The sequence below is a fragment of the Enoplosus armatus genome, chromosome 9 (assembly GCF_043641665.1).
Source record: "Enoplosus armatus isolate fEnoArm2 chromosome 9, fEnoArm2.hap1, whole genome shotgun sequence".
Taxonomy (NCBI): Eukaryota; Metazoa; Chordata; class Actinopteri; order Centrarchiformes; family Enoplosidae; genus Enoplosus; species Enoplosus armatus.
Genome location: NC_092188.1, coordinates 20,739,556 through 20,756,491, shown reverse-complemented (window position 1 = coordinate 20,756,491; position 16,936 = coordinate 20,739,556). Strand labels below are relative to the sequence as shown.

The window sequence follows — 16,936 nt, the reverse complement described above, 5'->3', positions numbered from 1 at the left end:
CCCTTGACAAGAAGGCTTTGGAGGCAGACACTAGGTAATTATATTCTACATATTCTTATTTCTCTCTGTATCGGTCCCGCAGTGTGTACATAAACAGTGATGAGCGCATCAGTTGCTTCCTGTGCCAGAGATACAAAGCGAGACGATTGACAGCTCCCAGACTGCACTGCAGATTAGCTGCTCCAGTCTTCCGCATGGACGTCTTCCGCCCCTCTGCTCTGTGAAGTCGCCCACAGTTACACCCAAAGAGTCCCGGAAATGTTATGCTCTGTCCTAAAAATAAAAGCAAAATATTTTTCACATTTGAAAAGTTCATCTTTCAGCAAATACAGCATTAGCATGTGTTATTGTTTTTATTTTATTTTACTTAAGTTATCTAATGGTTCTGCTGTTCACCCCTGCCTTCAGTCTCGGGAGAGACATATTCAAATACGTTTGGTCAAAATAATAACAACAAATGATGATATAAACCCTTGTAACGAAGTAGTTTTTCACTAATTTAGTTTTAGTCACTGCTGGGTCTGAGCAAGGCTCGATTATCAAACAGGCAACATGTACAACTGCCCTAGGCTGGGACCCGGACCACCAGGATATTCCTAAATAATAGGGGACCAGAAGCAAATAAGACTGTGACTAGAAAAGACACAATTTATTAGACAAAGGTCACCATGATTCAAAAGGGGGTCTGTCTTTAATACCTGTTTTTTTGCAAATGTTGCTTCGTCATCATTCCCTATTTGTGCGATTAAAAACTGCAAAAAAAAACTAAATACCTGCCATCACTTCAAGACAGCATACTTTTTTTTTTAACATAACAATGACATCTCAATCAAACCATAAACTGATGTTTACCCTCTAAGAATTACACAGTAGAAGAGAATGTGTTCATTTTGGGGGTCAAGTGCGCAAAGGCTCAAACGCAAACATTTATCAGACCATTTCAATTGATGTCACTGTGCAATTTCTTTTTATTTTGAAATGTCTGACCGGATGCTCTTCTCTTGCTATGGTGTACTTGACACCGGCGGTACCGTCACGCTGCAGACAAGCGCCAACCTGTGAATTCTACTTAATCAGATAGATGTGCTTTGATGTTTGTTTTACTGTGGATGTTAGGTTGCTATCTAAAGTCACCCATTCACACTGAGTTGTGATTAGCGCATGGTTTCTTTTTTATTATGTCTGAATATCGCGGAGCCTCAGTGGCACACTTGGAGATGCCAGCCACAACACATGGAGTTGGAGTCTTCTTGGAGCTGAGAAAAAGGCTTCAGAGTGGACTACTTATTGTCGGGTAATTATTATGATAGACAGCCAGATAAACAGTCACAGTTGGGTAACGTGTATCTATTGGGTAACGTCATTCTATTTCTTGGCAAGTTGTGCAAGCTATGCTAGCTAAGAGCATTAGCTGACATCGTGTTAGTGGACGTGAACTGATGCTGCAGTTTCTCAACAGCGCCGAGATCAGTTGCTAAATGTTACGTCTCCGTTGTCTCAAGGATGTCACGAATGTGTACTTATGTATCTCCGCTGCGTCTCAAAGGAAAATATTGTACTTTCTGACAGCCATAGTTACCGGTTACTTTGCAGATTTCAGGTTTTACATGCAAAACATCAGCTCATTTTATAAAACATGATGTGTTATAATAGATCAAACGTTCACAGTCACAGTACATTCAGTTGTTGAATTTCCTACAAAAAACAAACTTAGGTCACACATAGTGGAGTGTACCCTGCGTCTCCTGTCTTCACACAGACAGCAGTATAGTATAGCCTGGATATCATACATGCATGCTAGTGCTTGAAGCTAGTGCTATTTTAATAAAGGAGTTTTCATATTATTATTATTATTATTATTATTATTATTATTATCATCAATTTAGCTTGTTAGACAAGCTTTGCTAACGGGCACCTCTGTTTTTGAAAGTGGATGCAGTTCACCTCCAACACCACTAGATGGGGTTAATGAGACATGACAGGCAGTAGAAGGAGCTCTGGTCCTCTCCTCTCTCTCCCAAAGCACTGAATGTACAATGGAGAGGTGACTCTGTACCTGACTGCACAGAGGCAGAAATCTTATTCTTATAACATATAACCACATTTTATACAACTAATATAGCGCTGAAAGTTATGTTAAGACTTGGACAGCTGAAGTTGAACATTTCTCGTAAAAAGGAGATGACATAAAAGCCACCTACCACACAAAAATGTACCTAAATCCCTTGAAGTACATCCCTATAACCAGAGGAAGTGCTCAGCCTGCATCCAGTTTGTTTTCAGTTAAAACAGTGCTCAGTCATTATTCAGTACTTCCTCCAGCTGAGACAGCAGCATCCAGCAGGAGGTAGAGGTGGTATTTGTGACTGTAGTAGTATTATTTATAATATTTCTTGACCACAGTGGGCCCAGTTCTGCAGAGAACATTGGAACCGCCATTGGACTATTTTTATTGTATGATCTCTCCACCCAGAGTACTTGACAGAGAAAACAAAACATTTTGTTCTGCACTGTAGACTGGACATAAATATATATTTCATTATGTTTATATATAGTCTTTGTTCTGCTCTAAAGGTGGAGTCTTTAATCACTGTATTGAGACCTTGACTAATTACAGATCCTCCTGGATCCATATTTGTATGATTTGATGTTGAAGGTTTTGGGATATTGGCCTGTTGTTCACTTGTTATGCATTAACAACAAGACCGCAGGAGCCAGGCAAGGTGTTTGCCCCTGTTTCCAGTCTTCATGCTAAGCTAAGCTAATCATCTCCTGAGAGGTGTTGATCTTCGTGTCTAAGGAATTGGATAAGCTAATTTCTTCTGTTTCTACCGCTTGTGTGAGTTCCCGTAAACCTGTGTGTAAAGCGGCTGCTCACGTCTGCTCTCCAGGAAAGACGTGGCCAGGAGTCCTGCAGACGTGGTCGTGACAGGTGGAGATTCCTCTTTTCACATCCGGACTCCCGGAGGAGAGCTGAGCCTGACTTTGCCAGCAGGAGTGACCTTCGAGCAGGGATCCTGCATTCCGACCCCCGCAGGAGAGTCCTGTGGAGAGGAGCTGCACTTCAGGCTGCGCATCAGTGTCGCGCGAAGGACAGATGAAGGTAATGTCCAGGACAACTACGGAAACGCATCCAGACACGTGCACCCACCCTCTGCTCTGTTAGGCTCCTCTGTGCCAAGGCAAGAACAAAGTCTTTGGTAGCTATTTAGAGCTTGCTGTCTATTCTGAATTAATTGGATTGAGTCACTTGGTCATCTGAGACAGCGAAGGTGTAAAATTTTGCTCTCGGGATCCTCAACTGCCTACAAGCAACTCCGAGTCATGAGAATACTCCCTTTAAGTTTTAGTTTGATCTCATCATCAAAAGTGTACCCCAGAGTCATTGCGTAATATCCCCAAACTCCATCTTTTGGCATTTCCTGAGATTTTCTGTGTCACTCCCGGCGCAAGGGGAAGTTATAGCTAAGGACAGCCATTGGCAAATCCAATCAAAATCAGATTGATTGCCCTCTCTCGAGGGCCAAGCCAACCTTCGCCACCCAGTATTTTAGCAATTTATGTGCTCTGTACTACGAGGTTAACACCCTTTCACCAAATCTGGCTCATTTATTTGTTTGCCTTTGGCCCTCCACAGAGGCTCCTGACAGCGTGATGGAGACACTCCGGGCAAAAGAGACTTATTGCTTCTGCTGCCAGGGCTGTATGACCCGGCTGCTCGAGGACAGGTGAGGAGCAGAAGAGCTCAGTTGGAAATGGGTTTCTATTTACACCCTCCTCCGCGCGAAGAGGAGCGGGTGTTTATTGATGGTGTGACCCAGCAGTAGAAGTGATAGTCTGGGAAAGAAAAAATTGATGGCTGGAGCTGGAGTCCACAGTTGTCAACCTGACTGGGTTAAAGTTATATCGTCGCTGTGACGTAAAGGTCTGCGCTAGCCATTAAAAAAACAATTGTGTTTCTTACCTTGAGGTGGTGCAACGGGACACTGGTATTGGTCTTATTGCCTTCAGCTTGTAGCTTTCTCTGGTCAGAAATGTGACATGCTGAAAATTGCAATGGCTGCATTACCCAGACCCTTGGCCTCTGGCTATGTTTCTCAGCAATAACCCACTAAAAGTTGCCAAAAACTTCCTCTTTGCTTTCAACAAGGGCTGGGGAAAGTAAAAATGTCGGGAGAAGTGCTTGGAGCAAGGTAAAAGTTATAATTTCAACAACATTATGCCTCATTATGCTTTGTAGCAATATGTTCAATTTTATGGCTGCTTAGAGGCACTAATGCCACCACTGACTGCAACCATTACGAAGTACCCACAGAATGTTTTCTCCATGTAGCCTGAAACAGTGCTTTACTGGAATTAAACCAGTATTACATTAAAGCTGCACTGACCGGTAATTTTATATTAACAATGGGTCAAATTGCTATATGTAATGGGAAAGGGGTAGCAAGTAGTGACAATTCCATAGAACATTATTACCCAACTCTGCAGTTCCCCTGAGTTATACTGAGCTTTTTAACGTCTTTCAGCCCATTGTTTTGGTTTTAGGGCCCAAAACAGGAACATTTTGGGCCCTAAAACCAAAACAACGGCTCTCATCAACCTCGTTTCAGCCGCAGGATGCAGCCGTTTACAGTTAAATAACTCTAATAAACTGGCTGTACGCTACCTGCCCGGCACCAAACAGGAGACAGACAAAGGTAGCGGCTAGCTGGTGACAATAGTGGAGCATTTAGCATCTAAAGAGCCAGATATTTCCCTCAGGAAAACTTAACTTAAAGGAAGAGTGAATATTGGACCTAAATATGCGAATCTTGATTTTTCCTCTGCCCCTAAATGGACAAAACCAATGAATGCTGCTTTACATGTTATATATTATTAGATTTAGGTTCAAAGTATAAGTAATGTGGTGGTGTCCTGTTAATGGATATTGTGAATATTGTACCTGTTTTCCTACTGTGGGCATTGTAAAAAGAAAGCATGCCATCCAAGGACTCTGTGACAGGCTCACATTTATTATATCAAAATGTAAAAGCCTGGAATCATTTGGATACTTTTTTGTCAGATTGTTCTCCTTTTGTATTCTGATCTTTTCTGTCCCTCAGGGAACAGAAAACAGCTGATGCAATTTCCAAATATCTCTGGACAATGATTGATAGATAGAAAGAATGTTTTTTGGTTTTCCCTCTTCTTCAGAGTGTTTAAGCGAGTCCTTCCTCTCCCTAATGGCAACTGGAACGCTATCGTGGACGACTGGTGTTGCCACCCCGATCCGTTCGCTAAGAAGCTGCTGCCCCGAGCGGAGGATTGTTTACTGGGCGACACCTTCCTCCTCCTCGCCAGAGACGGGAGCTGTGAACTGACCCTCACAGAGGCAGTGAGGCCTGTTGGCTCCGAGGACAGTCAGGATCCAAAGGTTAGGGGGCGTGCAAAAGGAAAACAACATGTTTGCTCCTTTCATTCTTAGAAGGGAGACGGTCTTTAAAGCAGCACTTCAAGTCTGAATGAAGTAGTGATGAAAGCACTAAATGGTCAATACCAGACTTTTTTTAATAAATCATAGTAGTGGTTCATAGTATACTCACCCACACAGACACACACTCCTCAGACGGCTGCATCTGTGAAGTCAAACTGTAGCACTCAGTAGACGAGGATTGATCTCCCGACTCTTCTATTAGTCATTCTCTGTACGATTTGCATGACTGAAACTGAGAGAAATGGAAAGAGATTGGAGATCTGCCTGCCGTGGCTCTCCCTGTCTCTCCCCCTCTGCTGTCTTCCATTTTAAAACAGCAAAGTTAAAGATGGGTGTACGCTGTGGTCAATGACTTTCTGGTTTTGTTGGGCACAGAAAACATGCCGCCGCCTGGCGCTCGTCTCCTGCAAGAGCTGTTCATCAGTGCTGGGAGAGGCTGTCGCAGCAGGTATACACCACTCTAACAGATTCTCACAAGTAATCATCATTTCAACTGTGAATATGAGCCTTTCTCTGTCATATCTTACAGAGACCCTGAAACTGTACATCACGCAGGTGGTGGTGGAGCCCGCTGTGGGAGACAGAAAGCCAGAAACTTCACTTAACAGGCACGTTTTTATCCCAGCGTCTAGTGGTGACAGTCAGGAAACTGCAGCTGTTAAAGCACACGCAGCCCTTCCAGGTGAACCACTGTGACAGTTGTCCTTCACAATAAAGTCAGTACAGGGACTCTACATCAGTTCTCACCCAGTATATCTGACACACACCACTGATTACAGCACTTACTGGATTTTGGGGAAACTTTGGGGAATGGCGCATATCAGCAGTGTTTTCTGGATTTTTGCAATTGGAACAATTGCAATGTTACAATTGTAGGTCTGAATTAAACCTTTTAACAACCACATCTCCCACAATGAATCATTTAAAGATTACGCACAAGCATCAGAGTCTCACTATGTTTTCTTTTTCACCTTTTTATTGAAAACCCTTTTTAGAGCTACTCTACATAAATGTAAGATATTTTTTTAAACTTCATCTTAGAGACGTTTGGTGTGCAAGAAAAACATGAACACCATGTCATCTAGCCAAAAGCTGTTGATGGTGCCGTTCTGTTACTGTGAGTGAATGAGCAACAACGTTAAATGACTAAGTTAATGTGCTCTATGAAGACTATATATGGCTTTTTTTTGTTGTTTGTTTTTCTTCTTTTTGCTCTTATGGGACTTAGGTTTGTTTTTTCACAACAGTGTGAACAGCACAAATCCCGTGGAATCTGATCTTTAAATTGTGATTTGGGCCACTTTCATGTGTGTATCATAGAACAGAACAGCAACAACTTTTACGTCACTCTAGACGGACATCTGTCACAATTCTGTGCTGGCGTTGTCAGTGGAGGGACAGTGAGGTGTTCTGGACACTTCTGTACAAGCAAAACATGAGGGGCCCCTGCCATCAGTCAGTACAACCCTCCTACAACTCTCCTACAACCTCCTACGCGCTTTCTCAGGGATGTGGCTCGCCTGAACCGTCTTGTGGAGAAGCGCTGACAGGTGGTGTTAAAAGTAGCCCTCAACATCCTGAAGTTTTAGGTGAAATCTCTTTCTGTCAAGCCATTCACGTTACGAGCCCACCACTGCTGGCTCCGACTCCGCATCCACACACACACACACACACACACACACACACACCTCCATACAGAAGCATCCATCGCTCCACTAAAAGCCATAATTAAAGATTTGGCTCTTTCTCCTCATCCTCGTTATCATCTGCTCACATCAACTTGTAAACGATATTAGCCACATTTAAAAAAAGAACGTGAACAGCCAAACATAAAAATCTAATCAATAAATCAGAATAGAGCGCGAAGGCTTGCAGTGTGCGTGTAAATGAATGAACATTGTGTGCTTTTCGACAGATCTCTCTTCCTGGAGAGGACTATAGCAGCCAGGCTGCTGGGGCTGTCCAACTCGCTGAGCACCTTCCACTTCTCTGTCCAGACTCCTGATGGAAAAGCTTTCTTATTGGTGAGCACAAGCCGGCATAATCAGAGAAACCCCTGACATTTAAATAAAAATAGAATACTCAATTACTTGATGAATGGGAGCGTGTGACACGGCGGGTTCGAAATGAAAAGCTGATTGACTGTGATTTTAGAGTTGTTGAGCTGCTTTAAAATCAGCTACAAGGGGATTAATGCAAGTGGCCCTTTGTAGAAAGCAGGAACACACCACTGCAGTAAAAACAGATTGGAATTGTTCAATAAGTCTGTTATTTTGGGCATTATGCAAAGAGCCAGAATTGTCCATTTCATGATGCTGCTTCTTTGTGTTCTTTTAATGTATATAATAATAATACTCTTTATTTATGTAGCACCTCTCAAAAGACAGTTACAAAGTGCTTTACAATAAAAACAGAACACATTAAAAGCACTTAAATATAATTCAATATCCTGCATCATATACGAGGTGGATGACACGAACTGATCCAAAAGACTCTCACAGACAAAGACATGTACAGTGTATCAGACTACACAGTGAAGTTACTTATGTTTGGGGTCAGTTAGACTTCAGATAGACCTCTTTTGAACAAACTGCTGTACAACTCCAATGACAGATATAAAAAGTCACAAATGCAGAGCAAAAACATGTTTCACTTTCTGTATCGGATTGCCATTTTCATAAAATTAGGAAAAGTCATGAAGTATAAAAGTGATAAAACAATGTTAAGTATGTTTATTGAGCGACCCCAAGTAAAAGATGAGGGTCATTAAAAGCACATTATCGCTTTAACCCGGCCGTGCATGTGTGGATGCGTAGAGTTTATGTGCCGTGTGATTCCCTCGCCCCATGTGACGTCCGCCATGTGTGTCTGGAGTGTTAAGTGACCCGTCTGCTCCTCCTGCAGCTCTGGCTGCTGAACAGCGACTCCGTCGTGGCGTCAGTCCCTCAGACGTGTGTCGGGGGTGAAAGGTCCATCGGGTCCCCCGCTCCTCACGGTCCATCAACCAGAGCTGCCAGAGCCCTGAAACTCCTCTACACCGCCTGCTCTGACACAGGCATCCTGCAGAGAGAGTAAGCGAGTACACTTCAACCCCCCTCCCCCTTCAGTCTTTGTTTTCCTCTTCTTAATCTCATCCTTTCATCTTTCCAACGCACCCTCTCAATCACCACCTGTCTCAGCTCACCGCGAGGGATGAAAGACTGCTTTGTTGGAGAACAGATTTTGGGTCTTAATAGAACACTTTGCGCCGAGGGTCCCTGCTCAGACATAATTGTCTATTATTTTGCGAATGAGATTTCCATCAAAGGTGTTTACGGTCTCCGTGTTGTCAGTTGCGTAAGACGCACTCGTCTTTGTTACACATACAGGCGGTGTTGTTTAGACTGGAGCGAGGCTCCGTGTACCTTGCTGTGATGCATTAGAGAGGTGTAGGTGGATGTGCTGCATGTGGTTCTCCATGTTCAGTACAGCAGCACCCCACTGGAGAGGCCTTCCACCCTCATTATTTTCAACTGAATCAGCACTCCTCCTCCTCCTCCTCCTCCTCTTCCCTGCAGCCGCGCAGAGTGACGGCAGAACAGGGCAAGTTTTGTTATTTCTACCATTCTGACAACCCCACCACTGACTGACGGAGAGGGGGTAATTAGAGGCAAAGGGAAAGCAGCACGGCTTGTCTCCTCAATCAAAGCAGTAAGAGTGCATCCAAATGACATGATAAACTGTACGGGCTGAGTGATGTGCGGGAAACTGTTTCACCACAGGTGCATGCTGGGTACCAGGAGAGACGTCATCCTGATAAAAACGAGCCTTGACAGCAACTTTTGACTGGAGTGCTGCTGTTTTTGAAGAATTAACACCTTTGAAATTCAGCTTTCCAGTTATTGTATGAATTATTTAATACCGCAGAGGTAATTTTAACCCCTGCCAGAAAGGGGAAAAAAAACATCTGTTCCTCCACAGCTTAACTCTCTGGCCTCAGAGCTGCTTACTGATACAGCCCGACTTTTTCCAACAACATATCAGCCAGATTCATCTTTATACATGAACACATAACATACGTAAACATTTTTTATAAAGATCCCCAAAATATGCATTTTTTCTTTTTAAGAATTGTTTTCAAGATGTGTACTGAGTAGGACATTTTACAGATGAAAAATAAAGTTTTTCATGCTGCTTCTAGCTGCTCTTTTGAATTTCCCCCATTTCTGACATCCCTCTGAAGCCTTGCAAGGCTAAACACTGGTGTTACTCACACTTCCATTTCCCCCTACATAATTTACCATTCATCCTTCATCACTCATCTCTGACATTTTTAAATTAAATGTTGTGCCCGGGGAGCTGAATTCCCTGGACTGGTGGGGCCCTCTTATTCAGGATACAGTCGGTTACAGTCGACTGCCGCTGGAGGTTGCACTATGTGTTGTTAAAACTGCCAATAATTGGCTGGAGAATCAGTGAGCCGAGTGCCTAAGTGGATTACGCTCGTCACTAATGGCAGTGACTAGATTAGGAGTTGAGCACCATCACAGTCCAGTACAACAGGAATGAGGTCTCATAGATATGGAAATTGAGTCTAATGGAAATTGTATGGGCGACTCCTTTTCCATAGAATCCATTCTGATATGCGAGTAATCAAACATTAGTGTAGACGACAGCTACATTAAGAGTTATGATGGAGACTGGTTTGGGTCAATATGTACACAGCATCACTTGATTAGATTTGTTGTTTAAACTGCTTAACCTGATTAAGACACCAGTTGTTGAGTGGCTAAAAGCAGATTTCCCATGCATGTAAACGAAGCTGTAGCAGTAGTGTTTCTTCAGTGTGATGTCTTAAGTAGAACTGGCAAAACTTTGAGAAGACTTTCCCCTCTGAGGAACTGCACAGATGGCTAAATGTCACCTAAACAAACTGGATCAGCACCGCACCCTGACAGAGCATCAATCTTTCTTCTCTCAATCACTCTTCCTCTTCTCCTTCCAGTCCCCTCTTCTTTTCGTCTCACACACAGGCATAAATTGATGCCACGCACACACATTCGCACCATCAATCCATCAACTTTTATGTATCCCTAGTTATCCAGTTCAGTTTACAGTTAAAAAACGACTTCATTAAAACGTGCTTCTGCATGGGATTTACAGCAGCTATTCTTGGTTGTATAACGCTGTGGCAGTCACTGTAAATCACTCCCACTCTGCTCCGTGTGTGTTTTCAGCATTGTAACGAGTTGGGAGGTCAATGCCATAGGACATCCTGTGGTGCTGCCGCTGACGGTGTGTGAGGAGCTGCTGCAAGTGATAGATGACAGCAACTCTACACTTCCTGCGTCTATGCGTCGCATGAGGTCCTATGAGGTGAGACGGCTACTGTGTACTGTAGTGGGCAACAGATGATGCCTCAGGCACGTCCATCCTTGGCATAACCACATATTATTTTTATATTTGTAAAATGCTTGCCCTGATACTGTGTATTATAAGCAGAGAGAAGCTTTTCTTTTGTAAAAAGCTGTATTAGCAACACGGCAGGGAATCTTTTAGCTGACAGCAATCACTTATTTCACTTACTTCTTATTTACAGCCCCTTGTTTTTCCATTATTCAGTAGTGCTTGACAGTGTTTTTATCCGCCTTAATTAATTTCATGATTCAGAGCTTTCAGTTACCAACTTCGCTTTAGGGATTATGTGGGTCAAATTGTAAGGTTTTACTTTTGTCAGCCTTATCCCAGCTTCTATACACCTGTAATTGTGCGAAATGTGTGTATCTTTAGCCCAAGTTGCCGAGGAAAACCCTTTGACTAGAAAATAGGAGGTGTTAACTTTGCTGACAACTCTATTCTCCTAGCCCTTTTAAACATAGTGACAGGGGTAATTAGTATCATTATCCTCCACTTCCTGCTCAGAAAGTTTAGGAAGTAATTCCTACCACTTAAACAAGTTTTCCATCTGCTGAAAAGAATAGCTGGAATAATGTACAGTGAGCAAATCTGCTGTTGTACATCATTGTTGTAAGCCTCGGCAGGGGGTATTCACTTGAAGGCTTGGAGTCTTTCTTAATTTAAAGGGACTGGAGTGTTGCGTGCAGAAGGAATACTTACAATGAAAAAACAAAGTAAGAGAAAGACTTGGAGGGTTGTATTTTTTTAGCCTTTCCAAAACCAGCAAAAGTGTAAGGAATGCATTAAACTACCTAGCATTTCCTTCAAGGGAAAGACTTTGTGTATCCTTAACTAACTACATAACTTTGTGGGGTTAACTTTGGTTACAGATTTTCTACCTCTGTCTGAAATCAAGGATCCATTTCAAAACTGATAAATAATGGTAAATCTGCCACTGTTATCATTGTAAATGAAATTCAGAGCCATTTTCTACTTTCTCTTACACTTTGTGTTGCAATGATGAGCAGCATTGTTGTTTTCTGAGATAACAACATGACAGCGGTGGGGGGTGGGGGGGGGGGATTGGGCTCTGCTGAAATGGAGAAGGCCACAGATAGAGCGACCCAGACACAGGACATAGTATCTGTCTGGTGGTGGAAGCGGTTACAGCAGCTAAGAGGGTGTGATAAATTGACACACTTGAACACTTCCTGAAAGTAGAGGCTTGTGCCATAGGCGACAAAGGACAGGAAGGTAATGTGATCGGAGGGCCATCTAGAGTTACTGGAGATGGTCTGAGAAAATCCTCTGGTCCACTGAGTGTCAGAATCATTTCCGCCTCTTTTAAAGGAACATTTTATATTGTGTTCATGCCTTTGGTCGATATTTATAATGGCTATGATAGCATTTTACCCGTTGTTGTAAGGATCCAACAATATCTCTAGACAGCCTTCCGGTGGAGTCCAATAGGGGAAGCAGCACGAGTGGACATACCATGAGACGGAACTGAACAGATTTTACCCAACAATTCAACATCGGGTCTTTGGAAGAGAAAATGAAGAGACATATTAGAGGCCCAGCGCTCCCACACAGGTGCTTTCACTTACTCTGGATGATCAGATCTCTGCTCAGATTGAAGTGGAGCTATGCTGAGAGCTACGTGAGGTCACCAAACTCCATGTACTAATAGACCTTTTGATATGTCATAAGCAGTACAAGGACATTAATAACAACTGTATTCCATTTAGATGAGCCAGTTTCCAGGGCCCTGCTGACTCACTGAACTACTACAACTTTAACAGCTGCAAAATATGAGGCTGCAGGCCTACAGGCTGAAAAGACAATAGAGTATATTTACAAAGAAAGATCCTCAGTTCTCCATTAAGTATGTAACCAAACTACATCATGGTACCAACATCTACAACCCATCCCATCTATAACAGCACTAACCCAGAGTTTGCAGGTTTTGAATTGGATGTGTGTTTTTTGTTTAATTCCAGCCCTGTGTGTAGATCAAAGCCTGCACCATAACCCAGCCTGTTATTATGCCACATGTGGAATGTCTAGTGTTGTCGGGGCTGCTGTGTTCCCCGCCCTCCATCCCTGGGCCTGCCAGTGTAATGGGGTGTAAAGTGGCTCAAGCTCTGAGTGTCACTCCCGAGCTCGGGAACAGACAACACCTCCCCCCACCCGCCTCATTAATCTCCTCCTCACTCGCCCGGAGACGGGCATGTAGGTTAGACGGAAACAGATCCAAAAAAAACGGAATCCAACATTTTACAACAAAGAACTGACGAGATGTATCGATCACACGTCGCCTCAGTCTCTCTGCAGTCCGCGCAGCTTCCCACCAGGAGCGGCGGCACTTTGTCGAAATAAATTGCTTCCCCCAAGATGCACACGTCTCGATTCATTGCACGTGGACCAGTGGATGAGAAGAGGAATTCGTCAACAGAGCAGGGGGTCTGTGATGCCGTTCTACGTCAGTGTTTACATCAAGATATCTCCGCTTGACTATATAAAAGGGCTGATATTGTTGCATATTTTTTTTAACTTATTAACTACCTCTTTGTGCACCATGGCCTATGGGAGAAACACAATGTTTGTCACTGTGTGAGTCAAACCCTACATACTGTATGTTTTCCATGAGCTTTTTTTTTTCTCATTTTATGCTTGTTTTGCCTCCACCATAAGATTCTTTATCACGTTACATCACAGGAGCAGGTGGGTGAACTGACCCTTGAAATTGACCATGAGGAGAGGCCTAGGTGTCTTTAGAAAGTGTAGAAAAACTAAGCATGAGAGAGTATGTGTTTGCTCGAAAGACTTCGTCATACCAGCCTCTTATCATTGTCTGAGAACCTTTTAATACCCCTATCTATAAAGTCCCCTCTTCAACTAAAGAGCTGTTGTATAGAGATGGAAAATAAAACCAAAGGTTATCCTCTTGCTGCAGCTAGATGTATTACTCATAAAGTTTTGCAGTGATGTTTTATATTTCGCTGGGCTAAAGCTCAAACGAATTTCAGTAAGATCAAAGAACTTTAACACCCATAAGCATATTACCATCAAGGGTTCTGGGCAGATCTGCTGTCAGCATTGCTACCAGTTTAAAGGCCTTCTTCATGTAATTTTAATTCTGTTTAATACAAACTATCTGAGAACCTTTTTTGTGGCTTCTCATAATATAAACAGTTCATAAGGAGCAAGTGGAAAGTAGTCTTCTGGTGCCTTTGCTGGTTTTTGCGATTCGTCTTTTCGCACCAGCTTCATGTTGACTTTGCCGGTCTATGGTTTGGTGGGAAGTTAGCACACAGTGAGTTTTTAGACCTTTCTTGTTAAAACCGCTTGATGGCTGCAACCAAAAATGACTGAGTGCAGTGAGACTGAATTGGTAAAGTAGAAAACCGTAAAAGTTGCGGGCCATAAAACCAAAACAATTTTAGCTGAAAGATGCTAAAACACTCCATAATAATTCTCTGTAGCTTTTTCATTGAGAAAATGACATTAAATATTTATGAAATTTGTCATTTTCCCAGCTTTCCCAACCTAGCAGCCCTCCAATCACGGGCCAGCATCTCTCTTCCGTCTAGACTCCGATTACTCTGCTTCCTTAGCACGCTTTGTCTTCTTTTTCTGGGAGTTGTGTTAGGAGCAGCTCACCTCTAGTTGCCGTTTGTTATCATTTGTGTGAATGACCATTGATGCGCTTGAGTGGTGAGCAGACACTGGCATGGGGACGGAGAAGACAGGGGCCTTGAGTGAGGCAAATGCCCTCATCCATCATCCCAATATAGAGCCCTCAGTGGAGCGCAGCCATTGTCTGCAGCAGGCAAACACCCAGGAATAGCAGATGGAGGAAGAGAGAGAGAGGACAGTGCTGAGCTGATTTGTTTTCTCTGCTTTGTTTATCTGCGTGTGTGTTTTTTGAAGTTGATTAAATCTCTACCACCTGTGGTTTTTTTGTTGTTTGATGACAGTAATTGCAGATAATGTGTTGCTCGTGCTGATCAGCCGACTGTAGAGATCCAGTACATCTGTGCTTTGGGGAACAGAAGTCCTCATTGTACAGTACTAAAATGCTAAAGTTAATCCATTTTGGACTTTTACTAAACTTTTTCCTGTTCATAGGTGGCGTACCTGAGACTGTGAGGTCAGATGCTAGGAGGTCGAGACTCCACTCGTCACTCCAAAGAATTCAAGAGGACGTGGGACAGCTGAGAGAGGAACTTTGGTGAACATGTACGTGTGCTATATGTCTGTATATGTTAAGGTGACATCCTGCGCAGGTCTCCAGTAAGTATGAGAATGGAGAGTACTGCAGAAGGAAATGCAGCAAGCATGGGATGGCTTGTGGTTTCTGGTTGCGTCTGTCAACATGTTTGGTAGTGTGTCATCACCTGCAAACAGATTCATGTTGAAACAGGTTGCTGCCAGGCTTCTAAATGTTAACATAGCATATCCAGTAAATGCAAAACTGGAAGCAGACGACAACACCATCACAATTGTTTTTCATAGAATAGAGTTACATGTCGTTGTAGTTGTTCGCCTTTATTAATCCTAATGTATAATTGTATCAAAACGTGTCATAATGGTTGAAAAGCCTTTACGTGTACTTTGTCCATTCCTAAACTTCATTTTGTATTTTTCTTACCATTCTGGACACAAACAGATTAAATGGTTGTATTTTTGGAAGTATCACCTCCTCCTTTCTTTCTTTTTTTTTTTCTGTCTGCTGGAGAGCACTGCTGGTTGATATGTGGGACATTGTTCTTGAGTTGGCTCTTGATGAAAGCTTATTATAGAGGCACTTCAGCCCCAGGGTACAGCAGTGCATCCTCCACTTGAGTATACTGTAATTACAGCGTGTGGAGCTAGGTGATTTTTGTCTAGCTGTGGGTTTACGTGTGAGTGTGTGTCGATGATTGATGGTATTTATGTAACATGCGTGGTGGCGAGGATCATTGTGAAAATGGGCCTTTGAAACATTACACTCTCTTCACCCTCTGAAGTTCTTCATGATATGGGCTGGTCAGGTAGTTCTTACTGTATGTCAAAGTACTTTCTAGCCACAGTAGCAGTGCAGATCTAGGGATGTCATTTGGTCCGTCCACCACAAACTAAGATATCTCAACAACTACTGGATGAACTGCCATGAAATTTGTATACAGACATTTTTAGTTCCCAGGGGATGAATCCTGTTTACTTTAGTGATCCCCTGACTTTTCCTAAAGCGTCACCATGATGATGACATTTTTGGTTCTGGGTGAAATGGCTCCATAACTATCAGATGTACTATTGGATGTACTGCCATGAAATTTGATACAGGTGGTATCCATGGTCCTCAGAGGTTGAATTCATCAGTCATCCTTTAGTTTGCCAGGTGCATTGGTGTAAGATTTTGCACAAAAAGTCATGGTTCCCAGATGATGTATCCTACCTTTGTCTGACTTCATATTTATGACCAAATACCTACAAAAGTAATGACATTCCCATCAGCCTCAACTGTACTTTGTGTTTAATTGGCAAACATTAGCATGCTGAACTAAGATGGTGAACATGTTAAGCACATCAGCATGTTACCATTGTCATTGTGAACATGTCAACATGCTGACCTTAGCATTTTGCACAAAGCCCTGCCTCAGAGCCACTAGCATGACTGTAGACTCTTAGTATTTCTTTGTAAAATAGAGATATTTTAATAATGTTATGTTTTCATATACATGTTTTTAAATGTATTTTATGATGTGTGGATCAGTGGAACATTTTGGCTTTTAGTGTAAATCAAGATGAGACAAATTTGACGGTGTTAACCAGCAAAACTGCCTGCAGAGTTCAATCAGTTGAGTAAAGGAAAATGATCTCAACGCTGGAGATTATGATGCCCACACCTGTACTTCAGGGCTTGTAATCACGGCATTCAGTCTCCATAGGTTATCTCTGACCAGCAATGCAGCATAATATGTGGCTCCATGTCTATTTTTACCAGCTCTTAGTAGAGACAGGGGGACTATTTTTTTCTGCTTCTAACGGCATGCCTGGATTTGCTGAATGCTGATGCGGCAAGTGACAATTACTTTTAAAAAT

At 42.7% G+C, this 16,936-nt stretch overlaps 1 protein-coding gene across 1 annotated transcript; it reads left to right on the top strand.

The window, feature by feature from the left end:
* Positions 1-1,197: 1,197 nt before the first annotated feature.
* Positions 1,198-15,474, top strand: ube3d (ubiquitin protein ligase E3D). The gene is made up of 10 exons (XM_070912633.1): positions 1,198-1,294; positions 2,892-3,103; positions 3,638-3,728; positions 5,194-5,413; positions 5,849-5,921; positions 6,003-6,081; positions 7,389-7,497; positions 8,378-8,544; positions 10,690-10,828; positions 14,981-15,474. Exons 1-10 carry the CDS (start codon positions 1,218-1,220, stop codon positions 14,999-15,001), a joined length of 1,188 nt encoding a protein of 395 aa, XP_070768734.1. The 5' UTR covers positions 1,198-1,217; the 3' UTR covers positions 15,002-15,474.
* The last annotated feature ends 1,462 nt before the right edge of the window (positions 15,475-16,936 follow it).